General features: G+C 45.8%; 4 protein-coding genes across 9 annotated transcripts; 1 reads left to right on the top strand and 3 right to left on the bottom strand.

Annotated features, from left to right (window-relative positions):
- The first annotated feature begins 289 nt into the window (after positions 1-289).
- On the top strand, positions 290-15,626 carry LOC135332273 (adhesion G-protein coupled receptor V1-like). 4 transcript variants are annotated; one of them, XM_064527649.1, is made up of 43 exons: positions 290-626; positions 1,238-1,480; positions 1,562-1,841; positions 2,005-2,127; positions 2,227-2,280; positions 2,336-2,488; positions 3,653-3,811; positions 3,869-4,060; positions 4,153-4,296; positions 4,353-4,556; positions 4,618-4,962; positions 5,024-5,368; positions 5,430-5,774; positions 5,835-6,179; positions 6,241-6,585; positions 6,647-6,905; positions 7,315-7,400; positions 7,462-7,806; positions 7,868-8,212; positions 8,273-8,617; positions 8,679-9,020; positions 9,077-9,220; positions 9,287-9,484; positions 9,551-9,694; positions 9,744-9,944; positions 10,006-10,350; positions 10,412-10,555; positions 10,893-11,090; positions 11,146-11,289; positions 11,339-11,539; positions 11,902-12,054; positions 12,116-12,310; positions 12,365-12,529; positions 12,583-12,915; positions 12,970-13,164; positions 13,219-13,371; positions 13,472-13,672; positions 13,746-13,904; positions 13,996-14,199; positions 14,704-14,847; positions 14,906-15,031; positions 15,092-15,256; positions 15,349-15,626. In XM_064527649.1, the coding sequence occupies exons 1-43, from the start codon at positions 423-425 to the stop codon at positions 15,465-15,467; spliced, it is 9,234 nt and encodes a 3,077-aa protein (XP_064383719.1). In that variant the 5' UTR covers positions 290-422; the 3' UTR covers positions 15,468-15,626. The 4 variants fall into 4 exon arrangements, with proteins under 4 accessions (XP_064383719.1, XP_064383717.1, XP_064383718.1 ...); XM_064527647.1 differs by having other exon boundaries at positions 6,647-6,994; positions 7,056-7,400; XM_064527648.1 differs by lacking the exon at positions 6,647-6,905 and having other exon boundaries at positions 7,056-7,400.
- Positions 15,574-17,460, bottom strand: LOC135332311 (uncharacterized). Its single transcript, XM_064527701.1, has 6 exons — positions 17,212-17,460; positions 16,934-17,157; positions 16,819-16,884; positions 16,541-16,588; positions 16,326-16,477; positions 15,574-15,865 (listed from the first exon to the last, which is right to left on the bottom strand). Exons 1-6 carry the CDS (start codon positions 17,345-17,347, stop codon positions 15,685-15,687), a joined length of 807 nt encoding a protein of 268 aa, XP_064383771.1. The 5' UTR covers positions 17,348-17,460; the 3' UTR covers positions 15,574-15,684.
- Positions 17,411-18,722, bottom strand: LOC135332309 (salivary glue protein Sgs-3-like). Of its 3 annotated transcripts, XM_064527699.1 has the most exons (5): positions 18,559-18,720; positions 18,122-18,460; positions 17,867-18,079; positions 17,602-17,810; positions 17,411-17,549 (listed from the first exon to the last, which is right to left on the bottom strand). In XM_064527699.1, exons 1-5 carry the CDS (start codon positions 18,635-18,637, stop codon positions 17,526-17,528), a joined length of 864 nt encoding a protein of 287 aa, XP_064383769.1. In that variant the 5' UTR covers positions 18,638-18,720; the 3' UTR covers positions 17,411-17,525. The 3 variants fall into 3 exon arrangements, with proteins under 3 accessions (XP_064383769.1, XP_064383768.1, XP_064383767.1); XM_064527698.1 differs by having other exon boundaries at positions 17,873-18,460; positions 18,559-18,722; XM_064527697.1 differs by having other exon boundaries at positions 17,867-18,460.
- A 13-nt stretch (positions 18,723-18,735) lies between these two features.
- Positions 18,736-19,920, bottom strand: LOC135332315 (protein PBDC1-like). The gene is made up of 9 exons (XM_064527706.1): positions 19,797-19,920; positions 19,672-19,740; positions 19,549-19,608; positions 19,444-19,484; positions 19,320-19,371; positions 19,180-19,227; positions 19,057-19,124; positions 18,962-19,005; positions 18,736-18,912 (listed from the first exon to the last, which is right to left on the bottom strand). The coding sequence occupies exons 1-9, from the start codon at positions 19,827-19,829 to the stop codon at positions 18,827-18,829; spliced, it is 501 nt and encodes a 166-aa protein (XP_064383776.1). The 5' UTR covers positions 19,830-19,920; the 3' UTR covers positions 18,736-18,826.
- Positions 19,921-19,928: the final 8 nt, after the last annotated feature.

The raw sequence follows: 19,928 nt of genomic DNA, 5'->3' as shown, positions 1-19,928 counted from the left end.
ACACACCATTCATGAACACCATGCAGTGGCACTGCTGATACAAAGCTGCAAGAGATGTCATCTGATCTGCTTTAATAGTGAAATTATTATTGTAAGGCTGCTTGTATATAAAGAGATATCAATGACTTCACGTGTGTGTGTGTCTCATTCCTCCCAACCTGCCAGTAGTCAGGAGGAGCTAAGATCATAAGTGTGCAAATGAGCTATAATTATCCTGACAATCACATTGCCTGGTACGTCTCTGTAGGGCTTCCATGTTAGCATACCACACACAGCTCAAGCTAGCTATGATAGTCCACAGTGCATGCAGCATACGACATTACGTTCATTTCAGTGATATTTATAAGCAAAACGAACTCTCAAGCTATATAGCTACAGTCTATTATTTGCAATAGTTGTGTGTTAGGATTGTTGCTAGTTGAATGGTGGAGGTTATGGTGTCAGTGAGAGTTTTGTTACTATGTCTGACGGCCCTCCAGACTGTGTGGGCGATACCTCTCCCCATGTTCCTGCCATTTGGCCCCGACTCTGGAGACACTGAGTTGCAGCGAGGAAATGATGTATCAGCTTCTGTGAATTTAGCGGCCAATATTCCATTCCTAGGACTGCAGCGGGAGACTATTACAGTACGTGCATTATCTGTAGCCTCTGTGTGTGTGTGTGTGAGTGAGTGGTGTATTGCCTGTAGTATATATGTGTGTATGCATGTGTGTGTGTGTGTGGTGGCTACACAGGCTCTTTCTTCTGTTCTTGCATGTCACAATAAGTTGATTGCTGCCTCATGTCGTCTTTTTGTTTTTTGCTGCCTTCTATAGATAGATACTCAGCTAGACTAAATCAGCAATAAAAGGAAGGCCTGGGAGTAGTGTGTGTGTGCGTGAGTGGTGCTCGCATCGCTTTCCATCTTTAGCCTCAGTTTGCAGAATGCAATCCAATGTTTGTATTGATAATTATGATCACCCACATAGCAGAGATAGTTGGACTGTATATGGTGTTGTCATGTGGACACTTGTACCAGTCACCATGCACCCTACACTGTACTACCTCAGTACCAGGCAATGATTGTCTCTCCATTACCTCTCCCACATTGTGTGTTGTCCTGCACTGCCTGGCCCGCATACTAACCCCCCTGCACTCACTACCTCTTTAATGCATGCACTGCAATCCCCCCCCCCCCCCCCCCCCACTGCACATATTACCTCTCTTGTGTTGCCCTACCCCCTAATCCCATGCATAGGTGCACACTGATGGTGTGTTGGAGTTGGTCAGCAGTGGTGGAACCTCAGCATCCGTCTATGCCTTCTCAGCTGATGCAGACACAACTAGTATTGGACATGTCTTCTATCGAGAGACTACAGAGCTTGCAGTATTGAACAGAGTCAACGAACTAGCCAACCTCGGCTTTGGTAGCTCTACTGTCTCAAGTGCTTTCATTGCCACCTGGTTCTACGTCGGCTACCAAGACAACCATGATGATCTAGTGAGTGGTAGTATTGCATGGTTTGTCAAATACAATTACTTGCAGTGCAAAGTATAATTGTCCTCTCTTGTTCCTCCCCAGACAAATACGTTCCAGTGCATAGTGGCCACTGATGGAGTAAGATCCTTCACTGTCCTGATGTATGCAGACAACCTCCTACAATGGATGACAGGGGATAGTGATGGTGGGGTCAATGGATTCGGGGGGGACAGAGCTGACGTGGGTTTTATTGGGGAAGGTTCCAACATGTTCTTTTTGCCTGGCTCCAACACGGGTGCTGTCCTGGAGCTTGATACAACCACCAACGTTGGAGTTGGAGGAGTGTGGATATTTGAAGTGGGCACCTCGGTAGAGAGACCCTGTGAGTTTATATATATCATGCGCACATATTATAATTGTGCTAATTATCGATGTAGTATAGTACGTAGCAGCTAGTCAGTGTTTGTTTAAGCATCGGTGTGAGGGATATAATTATGTTAGTATGGCCACATACTAATAATAATGGTCTCCTCCTTATATTTCAGTGGTTGATGAGTGCTTGCAAGGTCTGAGTAACTGTGACCCTAATGCCAATTGTGTTGACATGGCGATTGGTTTTGAGTGTGTGTGTCTGCCTGGTTACACGGGTGATGGCTTGTCTTGCAGTGGTGAGTGTTTGTTGTGTGTGTGCATTTCTCTGCCTGGTACAAGGCTAATGAGCTTAATGTGTTGCATTCCATTCTCACACTCTTTGTCACTGTGTGCAGAGCTTATGGGCAGTGGGAGTGGCAGTGGCAGTGGCAGTGGTGCATTCCCTACAGGTTAGATGTAGGAACTATAGAGTCACTATTACGCATGGTGTCTGACATACTGTAGACTTGTGCCGTGGTGTGTACGATGGCTGCTGTGTAGAGAGCAGCACCACTGACTGTGTCATCTCCGTGGCACTAGTCAACTGCTCGTGCTCTCAGGGCTGTTTCCAGCGAGGAGACTGCTGTGAGGACATCCTCACTGCCTCTTGCTTCCCTGGTAAAACACTCACACACACACACACACACACACACACATGTAGAAAATGGTACATTATGTATACAATACCTTAATAGATGGGTAGTAATTTTAGCGTTTTCAGGTTTTTCTCTGTTTTTAGGGTACTAATTTTGGCGGATTTGTAGCAAATTCATTACCACAATAATTATATCTCAAAAGATGTACAAGTATGAGTTTTAAGGTTGAATGGAAAGTTTGGAGTCAGATACAGATAAAGAAAGGGCTAGCTTGCTTAGCATACTCTCAAAAGTACATTACATTATACAAAAGTATATGAAAAAAAAACATACATATTTTTTTATCAATTGCGTTTTATTATTAGCGCGTACCGTACAGGTGGAAAATTTCGAGGGTGTAAATTTTCGTGCAATTCAATATTCTGTCTTATTTGGAAAATTTCGCGGGTAGTAAATTTCGTGGAGTTAGGGTGTGGCACTATCTCGCATGCGTATACGAAGCCTTCCATAGGTTTTAATTTTCGTGTTCTGCAGCCACCCACGAAAAACGCGAAATTAAAAACACCTCGAAATTTTCTACCCGTACGGTACTTAATTTAGCATTAATTACAAGTTCGCTAAAATTTGCTAAAATTAGTACCCGTTTATAATAAGGTAGTCAATAATAAGTTCAAACATGTACAGTGGAACCTTCATAAAATGGACACCATTGGGGACCAGCCTTTTGGCCGTTATAGAGAGGTGGTCTTCCTTGGGAGGTTTCGATTGCCAGCTATGTATTTTCTATGAGTCATTTCTTGCTGCAAAGGAATCTTGGGGCTTTGCTAACTGCTTCTTTAGCTCATACAAGCTTTGAAAAGGCTGTAGAGACAAGCTACAGCCAGGTTTTCACGATTGTGCAAAATAATGCTATCTCAGCAATAATTTTCTGCTAATTCTGGAGGTTATTTTCCGTTGCTAAAGCTAGTTGGGGCCGACTAGAAAGCTGCTCGTTATGCGGAGTAAAGAGGTGGTCGCTCCTGAAAGGTTGCTTTACATTGAAGTCATTGTAGTTTCAATCCGGACCTGAGCTCTTGGCCGTTATATAGCGTGTGGTTGCTCTTTGCAATTGGAGGTGGTCGTTAATGGAGGTTCCACTGTATTACAATATAATTATGTCATGATCAATTATTCACTGCTCCTCCAGAGATCACTGTTGGTTTCACGGCTTCTTCTGTGCGGGTCCGGGAGAATGAAGGTCCCCTCGTATTATCAGTCAGCATCAGTGGAGATTTCCCTGATCCCATACAAGTGCAGCCCCTCACCTCGTACTTTGTTTTCTACACACGTGATGGTTCAGCGGAAGGTAAGTCAGCAGCTTGCTGAGTCAGCACCACTCATGCTATCATACCTATAATTACAGCCCCTGATGATTACGACGGTACGGTACAGATTATTGAGTTTAGTGGTCCGGGAATACAGAATGTTGAGGTGACAATCAATGATGACCAACTACTGGAATCCTCTGAAATCTTCACTGGCCACATTACAGCTGGAGACTCATTCGTCACGGTGACCCTACAAGATGTGTCAGTGGAAATTATTGATAGTAACGGTGAGTGAATAGCCACCATTGTAGTTACTGACTCTGATTTGCATAAGTTATGGTGTGTGTTGTATGCCTGACTACCCCCCATCACACCACAGTTGCCACCATCTCCTTGGAGGTGGCCGACTATACCGTAGGTGAGAGTGAGGGGTCTGTGATGGTGTGTACAGCCATTACTCAAGGACAGTTGGCTGAATTAGCTGGTGTTCAACTCACTACCATGGACGGAACTGCCACTGCACGTAAGACTACTCTTGTCACTTCCTTCCCGATTTTATAACCCTTCTCCTCCCTCCAGTGTCTGGCTCTGACTACACTGGTGTTAATCAATTTCTGATATTCTCTTCATCTGACGTCAGACAGTGTGTGAACATTGCCATAGCATCAGACAATCTAGTGGAGAGTAGCGAGACCTTCACAGTGGAACTACGTAGCACCAGCGATGATGTCACACTTGATGTATCCATGGCAACAGTTACTATTCTTGATGGTGATCGTATAAGTAAGTCGCTTAATTACATAATTTATTGTATGCTCAATCACTGAACACAACCCCACCACAGCTGCCACCATCTCCTTGGAGTTGGCCGACTATACCGTAGGTGAGAGTGAGGGGTCTGTGATGGTGTGTGCAGCCATTACTCAAGGACAGTTGACTGGATTAGCTGGTGTTCAACTCACTACCATGGACGGAACTGCCACTGCACTGTCTGGCTCTGACTATACTGGTGTCACTGAAGTCCTGATATTCTCTTCATCTGACGTCAGACAGTGTGTGAACATTGCCATAGCATCAGACAATCTAGTGGAGAGTAGCGAGACCTTCACAGTGGAACTAAGTAGCACCAACGATGCAATCACATTTGGTGTATCCATGGGAACAGTTACCATTATTGATGATGACACATGTAAGTAGCTTAATTACATAATTTATTGTATGCTCAATCACTGAACACAACCCCACCACAGCTGCCACCATCTCCTTGGAGTTGGCCGACTATACCGTAGGTGAGAGTGAGGGGTCTGTGATGGTGTGTGCAGCCATTACTCAAGGACAGTTGACTGGATTAGCTGGTGTTCAACTCGCTACCATGGACGGAACTGCCACTGCACTGTCTGGCTCTGACTACACTGGTGTCACTGAATTCCTGATATTCTCTTCATCTGACGTCAGACAGTGTGTGAACATTGCCATAGCATCAGACAATCTAGTGGAGAGTAGCGAGACCTTCACAGTGGAACTAAGTAGCACCAGCGATGCAATCACATTTGGTGTATCCATGGGAACAGTTACCATTATTGATGATGACACATGTAAGTAGCTTAATTACATAATTTATTGTATGCTCAATCACTGAACACAACCCCACCACAGCTGCCACCATCTCCTTGGAGTTGGCCGACTATACTGTAGGTGAGAGTGAGGGGTCTGTGATGGTGTGTGCAGCCATTACTCAAGGACAGTTGACTGGATTAGCTGGTGTTCAACTCACTACCATGGACGGAACTGCCACTGCACTGTCTGGCTCTGACTACACTGGTGTCACTGAAGTCCTGATATTCTCTTCATCTGACGTCAGACAGTGTGTGAACATTGCCATAGCATCAGACAATCTAGTGGAGAGTAGCGAGACCTTCACAGTGGAACTAAGTAGCACCAGCGATGCAATCACATTTGGTGTATCCATGGGAACAGTTACCATTATTGATGATGACACATGTAAGTAGCTTAATTACATAATTTATGTATGCTCAATCACTGAACACAACCCCACCACAGCTGCCACCATCTCCTTGGAGTTGGCCGACTATACTGTAGGTGAGAGTGAGGGGTCTGTGATGGTGTGTGCAGCCATTACTCAAGGACAGTTGACTGGATTAGCTGGTGTTCAACTCACTACCATGGACGGAACTGCCACTGCACTGTCTGGTTCTGACTACACTGGTGTCACTGAAGTCCTGATATTCTCTTCATCTGACGTCAGACAGTGTGTGAACATTGCCATAGCATCAGACAATCTAGTGGAGAGTAGCGAGACCTTCACAGTGGAACTAAGTAGCACCAGCGATGCAATCACATTTGGTGTATCCATGGGAACAGTTACCATTATTGATGATGACACATGTAAGTAGCTTAATTACATAATTTATTGTATGCTCAATCACTGAACACAACCCCACCACAGCTGCCACCATCTCCTTGGAGTTGGCCGACTATACCGTAGGTGAGAGTGAGGGGTCTGTGATGGTGTGTGCAGCCATTACTCAAGGACAGTTGACTGGATTAGCTGGTGTTCAACTCACTACCATGGACGGAACTGCCACTGCACTGTCTGGCTCTGACTACACTGGTGTCACTGAAGTCCTGATATTCTCTTCATCTGACGTCAGACAGTGTGTGAACATTGCCATAGCATCAGACAATCTAGTGGAGAGTAGCGAGACCTTCACAGTGGAACTAAGTAGCACCAACGATGCAATCACATTTGGTGTATCCATGGGAACAGTTACCATTATTGATGATGACACATGTAAGTAGCTTAATTACATAATTTATTGTATGCTCAATCACTGAACACAACCCCACCACAGCTGCCACCATCTCCTTGGAGTTGGCCGACTATACTGTAGGTGAGAGTGAGGGGTCTGTGATGGTGTGTGCAGCCATTACTCAAGGACAGTTGACTGGATTAGCTGGTGTTCAACTCACTACCATGGACGGAACTGCCACTGCACTGTCTGGCTCTGACTACACTGGTGTCACTGAATTCCTGATATTCTCTTCATCTGACGTCAGACAGTGTGTGAACATTGCCATAGCATCAGACAATCTAGTGGAGAGTAGCGAGACCTTCACAGTAGAACTACGTAGCACCAGCGATGATGTCACACTTGGTGTATCCATGGCAACAGTTACTATTCTTGATGGTGATCGTATAAGTAAGTCGCTTAATTACATAATTTATTGTATGCTCAATCACTGAACACAACCCCACCACAGCTGCCACCATCTCCTTGGAGTTGGCCGACTATACCGTAGGTGAGAGTGAGGGGTCTGTGATGGTGTGTGCAGCCATTACTCAAGGACAGTTGACTGGATTAGCTGGTGTTCAACTCACTACCATGGACGGAACTGCCACTGCACTGTCTGGCTCTGACTATACTGGTGTCACTGAAGTCCTGATATTCTCTTCATCTGACGTCAGACAGTGTGTGAACATTGCCGTAGCATCAGACAATCTAGTGGAGAGTAGCGAGACCTTCACAGTGGAACTAAGTAGCACCAGCGATGCAATCACATTTGGTGTATCCATGGGAACAGTTACCATTATTGATGATGACACATGTAAGTAGCTTAATTACATAATTTATTGTATGCTCAATCACTGAACACAACCCCACCACAGCTGCCACCATCTCCTTGGAGTTGGCCGACTATACCGTAGGTGAGAGTGAGGGGTCTGTGATGGTGTGTGCAGCCATTACTCAAGGACAGTTGACTGGATTAGCTGGTGTTCAACTCGCTACCATGGACGGAACTGCCACTGCACTGTCTGGCTCTGACTACACTGGTGTCACTGAAGTCCTGATATTCTCTTCATCTGACGTCAGACAGTGTGTGAACATTGCCATAGCATCAGACAATCTAGTGGAGAGTAGCGAGACCTTCACAGTGGAACTAAGTAGCACCAGCGATGCAATCACATTTGGTGTATCCATGGGAACAGTTACCATTATTGATGATGACACATGTAAGTAGCTTAATTACATAATTTATTGTATGCTCAATCACTGAACACAACCCCACCACAGCTGCCACCATCTCCTTGGAGTTGGCCGACTATACTGTAGGTGAGAGTGAGGGGTCTGTGATGGTGTGTGCAGCCATTACTCAAGGACAGTTGACTGGATTAGCTGGTGTTCAACTCACTACCATGGACGGAACTGCCACTGCACTGTCTGGCTCTGACTACACTGGTGTCACTGAAGTCCTGATATTCTCTTCATCTGACGTCAGACAGTGTGTGAACATTGCCATAGCATCAGACAATCTAGTGGAGAGTAGCGAGACCTTCACAGTGGAACTAAGTAGCACCAGCGATGCAATCACATTTGGTGTATCCATGGGAACAGTTACCATTATTGATGATGACACATGTAAGTAGCTTAATTACATAATTTATGTATGCTCAATCACTGAACACAACCCCACCACAGCTGCCACCATCTCCTTGGAGTTGGCCGACTATACTGTAGGTGAGAGTGAGGGGTCTGTGATGGTGTGTGCAGCCATTACTCAAGGACAGTTGACTGGATTAGCTGGTGTTCAACTCACTACCATGGACGGAACTGCCACTGCACTGTCTGGTTCTGACTACACTGGTGTCACTGAAGTCCTGATATTCTCTTCATCTGATGTCAGACAGTGTGTGAACATTGCCATAGCATCAGACAATCTAGTGGAGAGTAGCGAGACCTTCACAGTGGAACTAAGTAGCACCAGCGATGCAATCACATTTGGTGTATCCATGGGAACAGTTACCATTATTGATGATGACACATGTAAGTAGCTTAATTACATAATTTATTGTATGCTCAATCACTGAACACAACCCCACCACAGCTGCCACCATCTCCTTGGAGTTGGCCGACTATACCATAGGTGAGAGTGAGGGGTCTGTGATGGTGTGTGCAGCCATTACTCAAGGACAGTTGACTGGATTAGCTGGTGTTCAACTCACTACCATGGACGGAACTGCCACTGCACTGTCTGGCTCTGACTACACTGGTGTCACTGAAGTCCTGATATTCTCTTCATCTGACGTCAGACAGTGTGTGAACATTGCCATAGCATCAGACAATCTAGTGGAGAGTAGCGAGACCTTCACAGTGGAACTAAGTAGCACCAGCGATGCAATCACATTTGGTGTATCCATGGGAACAGTTACCATTGTTGATGATGATAGTAAGTTCAACTTCAATATAAACGACCCTACAGTATTACTAACCCCACCACAACAGCCGTGACAGTCTCCCTAGAGATGGATGTGTACAGTGTTGCTGAGGATAGTGGATCTCTGGTGGTGTGTGCAGTCATTACCAGTGAACAGCTGTTGTCAGCTGAAACTGTGTCAGTTCAACTCTCTGCCACGGACGGAACAGCTGGTGAGTTGATGGATGCTGGCAATGCACTAAACACCTCGACTGACACAATCCCTCCTTCCCTTACAGAGGCCGGTAGTGACTATTTCCTGGGTACTATGTCTCTCACGTTCACTGCCAATGGTCTGACACAGTGTGGTGGTATCAGCATCACTCAAGACAGTCGGGTAGAAAATGATGAGACCTTCACACTGCAACTGACTAGCTCTGATCCTGATGTCACACTGGGTGCTTCAATGGCAACAGTCACCATTCTCAATGATGATAGTAAGTCAACTCTTGCTGGTATAAGGTGAGTGATCACTCCCCTCCCCCTCCCACACACACACACAGCCGTGACAGTCTCCCTAGAGATGGGTGTGTACAGTGTGACTGAGGATAGTGGATCTCTGATGGTGTGTGCAGCCATTACTGATGGAGAAATTGACCCTGGAGTGCTCCTGCCCCTCCAGTTCTCTAGTGTTGTTGGAACAGCTAGTAAGTGGAGTAGCTGGTGATGATACCCTCACTATCCACCCCCCTCTAGCGCCTGGCTCTGACTACACTCCCGTCAACTCTGCTCAATTCCTGTCATCCATCAATACCAGACAATGCGTGAACATTGCTATAGCACCAGACAATCTAGTGGAGAGTAGCGAGACTTTCGTAGTGGAACTAAGTAGCGCCAGTGATGCCATCACACTTGGTGTATCCATGGGAACAGTTACCATTATTGATGATGACACATGTAAGTAGCTTAATTACATAATTTATTGTATGCTCAATCACTGAACACAACCCCACCACAGCTGCCACCATCTCCTTGGAGGCGGCCGACTATACCGTAGGTGAGAGTGAGGGGTCTGTGATGGTGTGTGCAGCCATTACTCAAGGACAGTTGACTGGATTAGCTGGTGTTCAACTCACTACCATGGACGGAACTGCCACTGCACTGTCTGGCTCTGACTACACTGGTGTCACTGAATTCCTGATATTCTCTTCATCTGACGTCAGACAGTGTGTGAACATTGCCATAGCATCAGACAATCTAGTGGAGAGTAGTGAGACCTTCACAGTGGAACTAAGTAGCACCAGCGATGCAATCACACTTGGTGTATCCATGGGAACAGTTACCATTCTTGATGATGACACATGTAAGTAGCTTAATTACATAATTTATTATATGCTCAATCACTGAACACAACCCCACCACAGCTGCCACCATCTCCTTAGAGGAGGCCAACTATATCATAAGTGAGAGTGAGGGGTCTGTGATGGTGTGTGCAGCCATTACTCAAGGACAGTTGACTGGATTAGCTGGTGTTCAACTCACTACCATGGACGGGACCGCTACTGCACGTAAGACTAACTCGTAACTTTTGCAACTTTTAACCTTTTCTTTAATAAACACTTTGAGGGATAGCCACCATATATTGCATGTAAGGAATTTTTACAAAAATTAATGGTCCTGTTTTGATATACAATTATGTAACTTGTATCCCAGACAGATTAACTTTGGGCTGTGAATCTTAATTTGTACATGTACATCTTAAATTTTGTTTCGTTCAAAAACGGTAAAGACCTTAAGGTTGTGTGCACATGGTTTTTTAGTGTTCTTGATAGATACGTTTGCATTTCTTGTTGAATTTTCCGAAATTGTCTTGTTATAATTATATAACCCTTCTCCTCCCTCCAGTGTTTGGCTCTGACTACACTGGTGTCAATGAATTCCTGATATTCTCTTCATCTGACGTCAGACAGTGTGTGAACATTGCCATAGCACCAGACAATCTAGTGGAGAGTAGCGAGACCTTCACAGTGGAACTAAGTAGCACCAGCAATGCAATCACATTTGGTGTATCCATGGGAACAGTAATCATCAACAACTCTGACAGTAAGACCACACCCAATCTAATCGCACCCTCTTAATGCCCGCCCCCTTCTCTCAGATGCACAAGTGTCCTTCTCTCAGGCTGCCGATAGTGTGAGTGAAGGAACCAGTTTTGTGAGTGTGTGTGTGAGTGTGAGTGGTCCAGCCCTTGCTATCAGTCTACCAATAACTATAGCAACACAAGAAACAGGATCAGCAATTGGTAAGTGTACCTCCTCCCTGTGCTAATGCTCATACACTTATTTTTACAGCTGGCTCTGACTTTGTGGCCGATTCATTCCCATTGGTGTTTGACTCCTCCTCCCCCACTGAGATGTGTGTCAATGTGGCCCTCCTAGATGATACTACTTCAGAGTCTACTGAGTCATTCTCTGTAGTGTTGGTGTCCCCCCCTCCCCAGGGGGCGCTGTTTGTGGCCCCCCAGACAACCGTCGTTACCATCACAGACAATGGTAGGCCAGCCTCTCGAAACAAGATAGCTATAGCAGAACTGTTTTACCCCACGAGAAAACATACAGTGATAGTACCATGCACACTATAGGCTCTGTACACTGTTCTACATGCAGTGGCTAGCTGTACAGTGGACTGCAGTGCACTTAATTGCAGCAGAGAATGGCCAAACAGCATAATTCACTAAGCCATACCTATTATTAATATAATCCCAGAGATATATAATTATTGTCTCTATAATTATACAGCCTATAATTATTAGGCCAAGAAATTATTATCTAATTTGCGGTTGTGCTGTTTGGCTATTCTCTGTTGCAAGTGCACTGCAATCCACTGTTACTATCCCATCCCCCATCCCCCTCAGATGGAACCCCCGCTGACTGTAGCTTCCAGTTCATTCAGAGTAGCTACTCTGGACCTGAAAGCGCTGGTTTCTTCTCTGTGTGTGTGCAGCTCGATGGGATAACCACGACAGCCACTAGTCTCGTCTTCTCTACCAGAGATGGAACAGCCATGGGTACGTTGATCACCTCATGATACCTGTCATACATCACATGACACTATGTCCGTTCCTACAGCTGGTAGTGACTATGTGGCAAGCTCTGTGAGTGTGAACTTTGGACCCTCTCTATTTGGCATCGATGTGCAGTGTCCACGTGTTGAATTCATTGACGACAATTTAGCCGAGCCTGACGAGAGCTTCTTAGTTGACCTTAGTGACCCCCAGGGAGGGTGCTCTATAATCACACCCACTTCCACAGTCACAATATTCGGTGAGTACCACCCCCCACACACACACCCCTTACCCCACACATTACCCCCCACAGCTTCTGACGGTGCTGTGGATCCACTGATATCATTTGAGGGTCCCCTACAGCTGTCACTGACAGAGGGTGGTCCAAGTGCTGAGGTGTGTTTAAGTATCGACACCCTACCACCACCTGGACAGACTGTCACGGCAACATACGATACTGTAGCCAACACAGCCACAGGTGAGTCAGTCAGTGTGTGTGTGTGGGCGACATAACCTTTGCCCCCTATGCAGCTGGTGATGACTATGTGGACAAGATTGGAGAGATCTCCTTCACCTCCACCTCTCCCACTAGAATATGTCTACCTCTCGATATCATCGATGATTCCTTCTTTGAATCTAACGAATTGTTTACCATCCGACTACAACAAACTGGCCAACCAGATCAGACTGTTCTGGTTACCATCATCAGTGACGATCCCCTCCCAGCCACCATTGCTGTGGAGATGAGTACATACTCTGTGAATGAAGAAGACGGCAGTTTAAGTGTGTGTATTGTGGTCAATGGAGCTCAACTCACCGCCCCCACAACCATCACTGTGACAGCAAATGACATCACAGCAAATGGTATTATTATGATTGTGTTAATTTACACAATGCTATTACTCCCCCCCCCTTCAGCTGGCTTTGACTATGCTCCCCTCACCACGCTGCTCATGTTCACTCCGAGTGGGCCAAGACGACAGTGCACCACGGTTACCATCTTGGAGGATACTGTACAGGAGGGCACTGAAACATTCAGCATCTCACTAACAAGTGGGGACTTCCCGGGGTCATTGGGTTCACCTGCCATTGTCTCTATACTCGACACGCTCGGTATGTAACAGCTGGTGATTAGGTTGTTGTGTATAAACCCCTCCCCTCTCACAGACAATACTGTTTCAGTCGGCTTGAGTCAACTCAGCTACACATTCAATGAGAACGAAGACGCCACTAACTTGATGGTGTGTGTGGACCTTACAAACAATGTTGTCAACAGAGATGTCATCCTCACGCTCACACTGAGGGCGGGCAGTGCGCTGGGTGAGTGGGTGGGGCCATTGTGTATAGCTCTAAGACATGATGTGCTTTGTATGGGTTGTTTATTAACTGTTCTCTCTCTGTATTGTCCATTGTCCTCCAGCTGGCCAGGATTTCGTAGCGGAGACTGTTACGGTCACCTTTAGTCCCATCAACACGGAACCGTTCATCTGTGAGTTCATCACTCTCATCAACGACGTAATCAACGAACCAACAGAGATGTTCTTTGCTGACCTGTCAACCACCGACTCAGCTGTTGTGTTCTTCCGTCAGTCTGCCTCTATTACCATCATTGATGATGACCGTAAGTGCACTGTGGAGCTCAGATAATAACCACCCTTTGACTGCCCCCTCCCCCCCCACACACACACACACAGCTCCTATAGTAGCGACGGTTGTTGGATTCAGTGATCCTAGTTTCTCTGTGTTGGAGGGGGAGTCCCAGGCCGTTGTCCCTGTGTGCCTCACCATCTCTGAAGCACCTCTTTCAGGGCAGCTGGACTTCACCGTATCAACAATCCAAGGCTCTGCTCTCGGTGAGTGTAGGTGTAGGTTGACCTCATTACACAGTGTAGTTGGCTGTGTTGTTGAGTGCACCTTGTACATATGATTGATCCCTTTCTGTAGATGGCTCTGACTACATCGGTGGTGATCGTATTGTGTCCTTTGTGTCCGGGGGGGCTACCACGCAGTGTGCTATGTACACCATTGTGGGGAATGACCTCCCTGAATCCTCTACGGAGAGCTTCTTAGTCTCTGTCTCCGCGGGGGGTCTTCCTGTCACCCTCTCCCCCAACACAGCCACAGTGGTTATTATTGATGATGATGAAGGTATATACGTATATACATGTCACATAGGCAACACCATATACATCTGACTAACAGCTAGGCTTTCTTCTTTGTGTACACACCAACAAATTTTAATTCCCTCCCATCAGTTACTTGTATTGTTTTCTCCCACATGTTTTCCACACACACTGTACATATATAGTCCCGCTACCACACCACACACACACACACACTGTACATAGTCCCCGCTACCACACCACACACACACACACACTGCGTTGATACATATATAGTCCCCTACCACACCATACACACACACTGTGTTGATACATAGTCCCGCTACCACACCATACACACACACTGTGTTGATACATAGTCCCGCTACCACACCATACACACACACTGTGTTGATACATAGTCCCGCTACCACACCATACACACACATTGTGTTGATACATAGTCCCGCTACCGCACCATATACACACACTGTGTTGATACATAGTCCAGCTACCACACCATACACACACACTGTGTTGCCATGTACAGTGTCCCCTGGGATAGTCATCATCAACGACACACCGAGAGTGACTCTGGACAGCCCAACCTCCGCTTCTGTGCTCGTAGATTTCACTCTGCGTAGTGATGTTGCCTCAGCCTTGTGTCAACTCGGCACCCTTGGACCCGTAGATTGTGAGCATGTACACTAGCCTCAGACCACCCCCCCTAACACATGCCCCGCCCCCTCCAGGTTCATCAAGGACTGTGACCTTCTTTGGCCTGCCACCGGATCGACAAGAACCATATACATTCATAGTGACTGCCTTTGATTCTCAGGGATTGGAGATTGCCAACATAACCAGACAAGTGCGACTAGGTAGGTGGAGTGGCTAGTGTGTCTCTATAGTTACTGAATGCCACACCCCTTTCCCTGTAGGGTTCAACATGGACTGTTCTGTGGTGTTTGTTAATGCTGCACAAGAGGATGTGGTTGTCGTGGACGAAGCTGGGTTCGTACAAATAGAGTGGAATGAGATTGGACCAGTCACCGACACTGAGTGTCGTCTCACCATCAATGGGGCTGTCGGAGAGTATGTACCATGTGAGTATCACATGACTTAGTGTCATTTTATGGTCATTTTTGAATTTCTATATAACCCTGTGACAATATCCGTACACTTTTTTCTCTTGCAGGCACATCTCCCTCTAACCTTGGTAACCTGGTAGCTGGAGTTTATGCATTCAAGGTTCGGCCTAATGGTGATGCCTGTGCCAGGAGAATTCGCCGTACCGTTAACTTTACAATAGAATGATCAACAATGTGTGACATGTAGCCAGACTCTATATATATATATATGTAGTGTGCCATTTTTAGAACAGTCATTTTATATCCCATCATACAATAATTTATTATGTTCATAATGTTTTTACAAACAATCTGTTTTATTACTAAACACCTGTGAACAACAAAACGCTTGAACAACAAACGCTATCATAACAAACGCTATAGCTATGCTCTAATTATGAGTTCTAGAGGGAAGTTCCCGGGATGTCCATCAACTGCATGTCCAATGGGCTCATCCCCAAAGCTTTGTCAATATCGTCCATGAACAATATGTTTGGGCTGTTGGGTTGTTCGAGGCTCTTGCCAGTGTCAGCAGCTGTACTATTACTAGTGATCTCTTCTGTTGACTTGTTGGCTGCAGTAGGCCTTGCATGGGGAAATGGACAAGGGATAGGGGTTAGTAGATTATGCTGGCATAATTTTAAGCATAATAGGCACATTTTTTGGGTGAGAATTATGCTGGCATACTAGGCACCTTTATATAACAATTAAGGTAGGTTTTGGAAAAACAGGTCAGTACGAATTATAGTATAAACATTTGTAGGCCTGATGGAAGTACTGGTGGATGATTATATCTCCTTGGCATTCTACATTAGTGCTAATAGGTGGAGTCGTGTGGCCATTATTTATAGTTTAATGTTACTTGTGCGACAACATGGGGTCTATGTTGTGCTTTGGAGGAATAATGTGGCGATTTGAAAAGAATAATAGGCAATTTGAAAAGAATAATATGCCAATGTCAGCAACTTGTGAGCATAAAAGAATAGCAATAAAGGACAGTAATGACTTTAAACACACGGACAGTACGTTAATTGTGAAGGCTTACTTGGCAGTATCTACAATGGGTTCATGGGGTTCAATGGTATCAGACATGAGGGTGGTGTGCTCGTCAAGTGTGGGCTTGTCATCAGAGGGGGGCTTAGTGGGTGTGGCCTCTTCCAGGACTATCACCACAGGTGTACTCAGGACAAGGTCAGGCTGCACAATAATATGAACAGTAATACAGACAGTGTTAGCTATTAATGTAGTGAGTTCATGCACCTTCTGGACACTGCCGAGAGGTTGCTTGTCAGAGAGGACACCAAAGGTCTGCATTATATGAACAAGGCTGTTAGTGAATGCAAACAGTGGCAGCAGTCCATGCAGCAATAAAAGCAATCACTAATGTAGAGTACTAAAATGAATGATTACATTACAGAAAGTAAACACTTCAAATCAACAATTTAAAGCTTGTTCTGCGACATAGAATGTTTGTCAAGCATTAGTGGCAATACCCACCCACACACACACTCACTCAGCTAGCAGGCTAATAGACTCACACTAGTCGCTGGCTGGCTTTCTTCAACTTGTTGCTTTGTATCTGTGTCTTCATCGTTGCACTCCACCTACTCACACTCAAGATAGTTAGCACACCAAAACAGCATTACACAATACCGTTACTATCTCCTGGTTCTTGACAATCTCTCCCTGAAAGCCAAATGTCCCAGCAGTGACCTCCTCATCGCTATTCTCACTCTTTGTTTCGTCCGCTGTGGTCGTAGCTGGCTCTAATATTGTCTCAGAGAGAGTTCTCATTGCCAGCAGTTCCACGTTTCCAGGTTCAGTGTCAGCCCACTTGAGGACTAGAGGTTCTGTCTTGTCCCGGGGGCTCTCTGATCCTGCAAGAGGAGGAGTGGGTGGTGAGTGTGGTGTGTGTGGTGTGTGTGGCTTACGTCGCGGCAGGGCACAGAGGATGCACGAGAGGCAGGAAATAAAGAAGAGGAAGATAACAATCAGACCACAGAGAGCACCAACGATGTAAATGGCCTCGAGGGGAAAACTTACTCCATTAATTGTGACAGTAGCCATTAATTCCACAGAGCTACATACCACACACTAGCTAGCTGGCTACTGTTGCTACTGAGAGATGTATTTATAGGGAACGTTTCAATGAAAACAGGAAGTATACATCTATATAAACATCTGTATATTGAGTAAATAATGGCAAGGAAATACATAAATAGTCTAGTTTTTGAATGTTTAGTACTCAAACTTCTTCGTTGAATTTGCTCTGTGAAACGATACACATGATAGCCACACTCTCACACAGGGTAATGACGTACCATGCTCATCTCCTCACTCTTTACGATCTCCCCTTCAAAGCCAAATGTGCAGGCAGTGAGTGCAGCGTCGCTCTCGTTCTTTCCTTCCTTCACTGGTGATGTGGGTGTGGCTGGTGTTTCTTTGACATCAGTGAGCACAACATTACAGGACTGCTCACAATGTTCAGTGTCCACCCACACAACCTCATCCTTGAGACGAGACACACGCCCTGCACGTACACACACGCACACAGAGTGACTAAACTGCAAGAATAGACACACTCACTTTTACAGATTATGTAGAGGATCAGGCTGAGGCCGCAAATAAGGAGAAGGAAGACGACAAGGAAGGTACCGATGATGCTCATGGCCACCACAAACTCTTGCGAAGGACGCCCAGATCCTCCAGCTGGCTCAGTGGTAGCTGGTCCAGTGGTTGCTAGCTCAGTAACAGTGGTAGCTGGTCCAGTGGTTGCTAGCTCAGTAACAGTGGTAGCTGGTCCAGTGGTAGCTAGCTCAGTAACAGTGGTAGCTAGCTCAGTAACAGTGGTAGCTAGCTCAGTAACAGTGGTAGCTAGCTCAGTAACAGTGGTAGTTGGTCCAGTGGTTGCTAGCTCAGTAACAATGGTAGCTAGCTCAGTAACGTTAACAGTGGTAGCTGGTCCAGTGGTTGCTGGCGGCTCAGGAACAGTGGTAGCTGGTCCAGTGGTTGCTAGCTCAGTAACATTGGTAGCTAGCTCAGTAACATTGGTAGCTGGTCCAGTGGTTGCTGGCGGCTCAGTGGCAGCTGGCTCGATGGTAGTTGGCACAGTGGTAGTTGTCTCGGTGGTTGACGGTATTGTAGTTGTTGGTACTTGTGTAGTTGGAGCACCAGTGGTACCTATTGTGTACAGGGAGAATAGCATAGCATATATGTATCTAATAATTATTATGGTTAGCTAGCTTAGGCCACTGGCATGGCACTGACAATTCACTTACTATTACTAGTATTAGTTTGCCCGAGCCCTTTCCCTGCACACAGGAACAACAGAATTAGTGTCAGCGTCTTAAACTCCATTTTCTCTATTACAGCTTAGCCAACGTGCAAGCTAGCTTTCTTTGTTCCCAGAAGCCAATTCAGTTTCCTTATTTGTGCAACACCTGCTATAGACTGCATTCTGTTTGAGATGCAACACTCTGATAAGTATGCTGTTCATTCAACACAGCCATGCATGTAGCCAATAACAAACAAACAAACAAACACAGTTTAGCTAGTAGTCTTTTTAGAGTGCATAGAGTTAAGCCCTTGTCTGTTTCTGACCACTTCAATAGCAAGGAACTGGGCACGTGGAACTATATGGGGGGTCAGCGGTTAGATCAGTCAATGAACATTGCTACTCACCAATGACAGTGTTGGCTTCATCGTATTCTTTAGATGAGTCAATTCTGTGGGACAATATAATACATTCACACACACCCCATGACAAGAGTGGTTACCTTAGGAGGGTGGCAAAGTTGAAGTCATGCACCTTCTCCCTGAAGTCATTACAGAACTGTCGCCATACCTACACACAGCAACACACTGCACTGACTGACACACACACACACAGTGTAAACAACCTCCTTCCCAGCTGGTGACTTGATACTCTCCACGTCAATCACGTCCACCTGTGTTGAACCATACAGCTAGATCTGTGTGCATTGGACCATACAGCTAGATCTGTGTACGTACGTAAGTGGATTGAACCACTGTCTGATACCTTGAGCTCCTTAAACCTCTCCCGGACTGCCTCGTACAGCTCATCGTCCACCCTGTGAACAAGACACTCTGCTATTAAACACAACACCATATAGACACACCATATGGACACTCTGACACTGTACCTGGTCAGTTGGAACTCCTTGGCATCCCTGCTCTGGATGAGCTGTATACACGAGAACACTACTTTATAATAATACGACATAATTGTAGCAATAGTTTCAACTCACAGTGAAGTGTGTCTCAGCATACTTGAATGCTTGCATGGCCCACATCTGCTCCAGCACGGGCTACAAGTACGAGTGAGAGTCACCCGGGGGCATGTCTAATATTAAAATGTACTCACAACTCACATTGTTTTCAAAGTCCTCAGCCTTGGCACCAGACAACATACCCCCCACGGGTTGGACCCCCTCCACCCCCTACAGTAGAACATTACTAGCACAAAGAGAACATTAAATATCACTTGAACGCTCACCAAAGCAGACAACTGCTCTTCCAAACTAGCCATCTTTCAGTTCCACGTGGATTTTGCTTTCTTCTGGCACGCCCACCAAATGCACGCCCACTAAATATGACCTCTGACCTCCGCTAAAACGCTAAAAAGTGC

Source organism: Halichondria panicea, chromosome 2 (assembly GCF_963675165.1).
Source record: "Halichondria panicea chromosome 2, odHalPani1.1, whole genome shotgun sequence".
NCBI classification, from domain to species: domain Eukaryota; kingdom Metazoa; phylum Porifera; class Demospongiae; order Suberitida; family Halichondriidae; genus Halichondria; species Halichondria panicea.
The sequence above is the reverse complement of the archived record's forward strand: the minus strand, read 5'-3'. Positions and strand labels throughout refer to the sequence as shown.